Here is a 7,085-nt window from a genome sequence, read left to right on the forward strand (position 1 = left end):
TAACAAAGCTAAAAATTATTTATAAACCAATCTACACTAAGATAAATGATCAGTATGAATTTTGCAGTAAATGGATTACTCGCAAGTATCAAGACTTAAAAATAAAAATGAAAAGTACATGGACATTTCTTTTTTTATGGTAGTAAGTGATATCATAGTATAATCGATGGAATTTTATGTAACGAGTAGGCAAACTCAATTGTGACAAACAAAAAATGGAAGTACTCAACTTAGAGAACACTTTAAAATCACAATATGATACATGAATTAAGCTTCCATTCACGTATTGACTTGTAAAATATTATTTAAACAATGATCATAGTCAAGTATATTTTTTTTCCAAAGTAATCTAACAGCTAAAAATTCACCTTTTTAAGGTGAATAAGTGGGAGTATCAAAGTTCGAACTCCGATTTTGCATATTACAATGCAATCACGATGACATACCTTCCGCCAATAGGGTGACTCAACTCTTATTAGTAACAATCTATAAACTTGATTAATATTAAAAATGAATTTTATATTTGTGTATTTGTGTGATTAGAGTTTAACTTTTGTATATTTTTTAACTAGACCGAGCATAGATCAGCCACATGCAAGGGAAAGGAAATCAAACAAATTCATTTAGAATCTTTCTCTTTTTAACCTCCACGTCTCTTTCCTACCCTCCAAAATTTTATTTTTTCCCTTGAATAAATTCAAGGTAAAATAATCGGAAAACGCGTTTCAAATTTTTTATTCAAAGGCAAAAATGGAAACCCGGGAGGAGGGGAGATAAAATAGATGGGAGGTGTGGAAGAGAAAATTTCGTCCATTTATTGGTGAATGTGGTCCAATCCATTAAACTTCAACTAGAGTGGGCTACAGGGCCATGACATTACATGTCTAGATTGGCTTTCTTCTTCGGGAAAAAAATTGAAAAAAAAAAAAAAAAAACAGTTCACATTTTATAATACAAACCTTATAAAATTTAATATTTTTATATCTTTTTTCTTCTCTCGCCCTCTATTTTATAAGGTTCGTATTCTAGGATGCAAACTGTTTTTGCGCCCCATGAGGACACGAATAAGGACTTCCAGGATACATGAGAAGTAAATCTCTCTTTCTTCATAGTCAATTACATATTTACATGTCCACATTTGTCTGTCCTAAAAAGATTACATGTCTCTTTTTTTAAAAGTGTTGCTAACAGTGTCCTATTTTTTATTTAGTTTTTCTTGTCTCTTTTGTATGTTTTTGAACGCCTCAAAAGAGGAAGAAAAAAGAACAGAAGCCTCGGAGGTATGAGAATTTTGATTTGATCACAGTTCTTGTGCAATAGGAGACTTTTGGTTTTGTTGCTTCTGTAGGGGTTTCGAGCCACCATTATAAAATGCAAAATTGCAAATAGTATATTAACACCCATGTTAGATTAAGTAAAGTACCCGTGATTAAGTAAAGTATTTTTATTTAATCAAGATTAAGTAAAGTATTTTTTTTTTTTGACAATCAAGATTAAGTAAAGTATTAAACTTATGGAAAGGGGCTACTTCGTTAGACAAATGGAACGAACTATTAAGCCTATGCAATAGTATAGTATATTAAACCTGTGTAATTTAACCAAGTAAAGTATTAACCTACGCTAACAATTAACATGTCTTAATTCTCTGATGTTTTAAGAGAATGAGAGTATGATAATTTAAAATTTAGTTAAGATAAATAAAATCTAATAAAAAATTATGTATCTTGGGGAAAAAATTTGTTTGTCCGAAACAAAAGGAATACTTATTAAAATGGTACTCTATTCGTATCAAAATATAAGTCGTTTTGAGAAGGAAAAAAAATGTATACTAACTAAATTATAAGTCGTTTTACAATATCAATGAAACATTTAATGTTATTTTTTTATTATAACTTTAACTATTTATTACTTTATAATTTTTTAATTCTTCAATTTATCTTTTTCATACCATTAAATTAAATTTATTAATTTGTATAATATGATTAAAACAATTTATATTTTGGTATTGAAGGAGTAAATGCATTTAACTTTTTTGATCTTAGAGCATCTCTAATGGTTATACCACTTTGAGTATCATATATTACTAACAAGTGGTCCCTGCAATGCCATGTAATATTTATGCAACTCATACATATTTTATTCTGATGGTGATACAATTTTTTGAGTATTATACATTAATGACAAACAGTAATGTTTTGACATATATGAAAGCTATTAAATTGGATTTATATACCAAAAATAAAAATAATAATAACATTAAATTGATGATATGATACCTTATTTAAGGTATCGGTATCAATTTTGATACCCTTTGATACCCTTATTTAAGGTATCGGTATCATTAAATTTATGGACTTTTTTTTTATCAAAAAATAAAAATTTACGGACTTTTTATTTATAATAATTAGTGTATTTATAAAAATTTATGGACTTTTTATTTATTTGCTTCTGTGCATTACAAGAATACCAAAAAGATTTTATTATTACTATTTTATTTTTTTTGAAACGGCCAAGAATACCAAAAAGTTATTACTACATGTTTGGTGGAACCTAAGATATTTTTTGCTTTCTTTATATCCTTCAATTGTTATGTAACCAAACATACACTAAATAGTAATAGTACTAGTAGTAACGCTTTTAAGTGAAGTCATGGGTGTAGTCAATAGGACGAGCCAACAAACACTAGTTACGGGTAAAAATGGAAATCTTTAGAAGTAGTAACAGACATTAAGACAACAATTGTAGCTCGAATGTTGAACTCAGTGTTCTTAAAATGGGTAGAAAAACACCAATTGTTAGTTTGCCCTGGTGGTAATTGGCGTTGGACTTAGTATGAAGGACCACAATTCGACCTCTCACACCTACGATTAGGAGAGGACTTAAATAATTTAATGTCAGAACTGACCCCGAACTAGATTAAGCAGTCCAAAAAAAGGGTAGAACAGCTATAGAATCAAATTGAATCATAAATATGACACTTTTTATGAGACAAATGTTAGCATATTTCAACATTTCATTATTGAAGTAGGAAACTTGTTTCATTGGTTCATGACACGAGTTTCCCGAGCCTTCCATGCTCCTATATTACCTATAAAAGCTCCCCTAGATCAGCCTATAATTAATAGTACGCATATTCACATCACATGTTTCCCATTGTGTAGTCACATAGCATTGGTTGCATACACGCAACACAAACACAAGAGCCAACACTTTCACATCATCACACTCACACACACAACTAAGAATATAGGTTCCCCATATTTAGAAACTTGGTACTTGGTACTTTCACAATTCACACCACAAATTATTTCAAGCAAAGTAACTAAAAAACATAAGGGTAATGTAAATTATGCAATGTATGATCAAATTATCATTCTAAGCTCTTATCTTAAAGAGTTCATGAGCAACAAGCATGTGGACACATGTCATGTTTACAATCTTAATGAATGAATATGAACAACTAAGAAGTAGCTATAACAAAGTACAAAACTTTACAAAGTGACAAAAACAATACAGATGGAAACTTCATCTATCACTATCATCTTTAAAATATAAAATGCTGGATATATATATATATATATAGAAAAGCAATGTTGACACTACTCACATGCTTGCTTACCAAGGATTGATGTAGATGTATGTCTTCCCCCATGTGGTACCATACACTATTTACATATACATAACACTATAAAATATATTTTGTAACACTTCCAAACAAAAACTAAGTTAGGTAGGTAGATAAATAACTGTGTAACTAGTACTAATTATTAATCAACTTCTTCATTTCTTTTGGATTTTTCTTTTGATATAATATATGATATATGATAACTGTTTTCTTTTTAGGTACAATCTACCATAACTAATAGTCTCACAGCAATGGTAGAGTACATTCTTCAAGAAAATCTACAACAAAGGCTTTATGGTATCATCACTAAATTTGATTACAATCAACATAATGGTGTGTGCTACTGTTGTTATCATGGACAAGGCCAATGAAATTAAACAGAAAGCATATTGTGGAGGGGAAAACAAATTAGCAAAACTTGTAAGACACTAAAGTAAATTAAATATACAGTTAAAAAAAGAAAAAAGAGAGAAAAATGATTGATGAAATTACATTCATGAATGCCAGATTCCATTCAACATACTGCGAAACCGGTTTGTCGATAGTTTCTTGACAAGTTTTTTAGCATCTGAAGAAACTTCAGCTTCTGCTAATTTGTCTATGTTTTTTGCATATCCAGAACTAACAATCTTTTTCCTTCCACTATTGCAACTTGTCAATGATGATAAAATTGAGATTAAGAACTTTTTGTTACCTGAATTTCCTTCTTCTGGATCAAGCAATTGAAGAAGTAGGGCTATGTTATTGTCATCTTGTACAAATCTCTTTCGGTTTTTAGGTACCGTGACCATGCCGGAGAGTGCCTCGGCTGCCATTTCGCGAACTTCGAATGATTTTGCATTTAGAAACTTAACAAATTCTGCCATAAAACCAGAATCACCCATTGCTTTCTTAGCTTCTTCAGATGTTCCAGATAATTTAAATGCCACTTTCAATGCCAATTCTTGAATTGAGACTTCACCATTTCGAACATAATATAACAATTGATCGACAAAACCATAACTCATTAAAATACTTACAGAACTAGATGATGTAAAACACAAACTCTCAATAGCCCTCATTGCTATTTCCTTTGTTTTCGACGAAAAGGACCATTTAGGATCCAAAACGCGTAACAAAGCACGGATTCCGCCTTCTCTAATCACCATTTGTCTAATTACCTCATCTCCAAAGGCAATATTCTGAATGAACCCTATTGAATTCACCTGAATTGCTTCCTCCTTTGATTTCACAAGCCTGATAAACGTCGACACGGCATCCTCCTCAACCATAAATCTCTTAACTTCCTCAACACCAACAAGATTTCTCAACACCCCACAAGCAAAACCAACCAAATCCCCTTTACAAACATCATTCCCACAAATATTCAACAAAGCAGTAACACCACCATGAGCAGAAACAGCCCAAGCATTGTCCGAATTCTCAGTCAATTTCATCAAACACCTCGCAGACGCAACTTTCCCCAATTCACTCCCACAATCCAAAACACGAATCAAAGGCGCGATAACACCAGCACTAATCAAAACCCCTTTATATGAATCAAAACCAGCAACAACAGAAACAACCTTTGCACTCTCCTCTTGAATTTCAACCTCAGCAGAACACAAAAACCCAACAAGAACATGAACAACATCACTAACATCAACAACAATAACCTTAACATACTTCTCATCCTCGACAACAACCTCAAGAAGATTCCTTAAAGCTTGTTTCTTCATACCCAAATCACCAATCTTCATCCTCGTCAAAAGGTCTCTCACATAAAACCTCATATCCTCTTTACAAGCACCAAGACACGGTTTTGAAACAACAAGCGCAAACCCATTTGTTAAAAGACCCGTTTTGTATATCTCAGAAAGCTTCTTAGCTAAACCATCAAGCTTCGCAAACGCTACATCCAAATCACTCTGCATCAAAAGCTTCCCACTATACGAAACATCAACACAACGCTGACCCAGATCGTGACACTCACTAACCGTCGCTACTATCAAAGTTACCAACCTAGAAAACGACGGATTCTCGCCGGAATCACAATTCTCGGCAGAGATTAAACCAGAATGAAGCTCTTCAAGCTTGTTACGAATGAGTTGCCATTTTCCGGCGAAGACTCTAATTGACAGAGAAAGAGATAGTAACGAACAAATGAGTTCCACGGCTCGCCGGAGACGATGAGCTCCGGTGGGTACACCCGCCAATTGAGAATCTCCGATTAAATCTTCTTCACCCATTTCCGTCAAACATCCATTTTCCGGCGAAAAAAGGAATATTCCGGCGAGACAATGTTTAATTCAGTTAGTTACTTCAGAATCTGAATAACGATTTCATGAAGAATGAAGAAAATGAAAAAAAAAAGGTTGTTACTTTGTTTCTGCAGATCTATGCTTATCCTTATTATTACAGTTGATACAGTCATGAAGTGTTGGACTATAGCATGTGAATTGACTGAAATACCCTTTTGGAGTTTCCTTATTTTGATTGTGTTGTTAGGGTAATTGTGTCATTATAGTTTTAGTGAAAAGTGCAAGTGAGAAGAATACTGTTAAGGAAGTTTGGTTTGGGTGTATGAATGAATTTAATAGAGAGATGAGAAATGGAGGTGGAAATCATGTGAGGTGTGTGATGAAAGGAAACAATGGAGGACAAGAAAGAGATGTATGATGTATTTTTATTTGGATTTTTTGGATGGAAAGTGTTGGTCCTATATTTTTCTAAAACATTGTTTTGTACATATATATGCATATGGGGGAAATAAATATTAAAAATAATTTAACATAGGACAGAAAAGGATGTAACAAAGTGAGGTAGAAGCAAGCAAGATATGGATTATTGAACTTTTAATAGTTATTTAGGAGAATAATTAAATTATTAGTTTACTGTTACTTTATGTTAATATTTGTATATTCCTCAGCAGAATGCCAGAATCCATAGATTGCAGGAGAATGGATCCTCTCAATTGTTTTTCCTCAATTTCTCTCAATTTTGACATCTACGTCTTTAATCAATTTTCTCTTATTTTTTTATATTCCAACTTTATTCTCTTTCTACAACATGAATGGTCTAGATTTCACATTATTCTCTCAATTGTTTTTTACAATCGCGAGAATCCATTCTCAAATTGCAGTAATCTTACCGGTAGCTTTTATAAGATTTGATAAACTTTTTTTTTCCTTAATTACTTTGTCCAAGTAAAAATTTGGATTAATTATTAACTGCTAGAAATTTACTTAGTTTAACACTACATATTATTTAAGGTATTTAAAAGTTAGTTGTGATTAATTATTAGTTGTTTATGTATTAATTATCTTATGATCATAAGATCACCGTATAAAAGTGATCATACATTAAATATAACATAAAATTTCCATCTTCGAATCCCAAATAGGACAATTCTCATGAGATTTTCATTTATAGATCAAATTAACATCCTACTAGTAGTCACACATATTCAAATAAAACACTT

At 31.8% G+C, this 7,085-nt stretch overlaps 1 protein-coding gene across 1 annotated transcript; it reads right to left on the bottom strand.

Annotated features, from left to right (window-relative positions):
- Positions 1–3,904: 3,904 nt before the first annotated feature.
- On the bottom strand, positions 3,905–6,617 carry LOC123915654. The gene has a single exon (XM_045966852.1). It carries the CDS (start codon positions 5,851–5,853, stop codon positions 4,120–4,122), a length of 1,734 nt encoding a protein of 577 aa, XP_045822808.1. The 5' UTR covers positions 5,854–6,617; the 3' UTR covers positions 3,905–4,119.
- Between the last annotated feature and the right edge of the window lie 468 nt (positions 6,618–7,085).

This window comes from Trifolium pratense, linkage group LG3 (assembly GCF_020283565.1).
Source record: "Trifolium pratense cultivar HEN17-A07 linkage group LG3, ARS_RC_1.1, whole genome shotgun sequence".
Taxonomy (NCBI): domain Eukaryota; kingdom Viridiplantae; phylum Streptophyta; class Magnoliopsida; order Fabales; family Fabaceae; genus Trifolium; species Trifolium pratense.

Excerpts from the sequence above, each read along its gene's own strand:
- LOC123915654 (XM_045966852.1), bottom strand. The coding sequence starts at position 5,853 with ATGGGTGAAGAAGATTTAATCGGAGATTCTCAATTGGCGGGTGTACCC.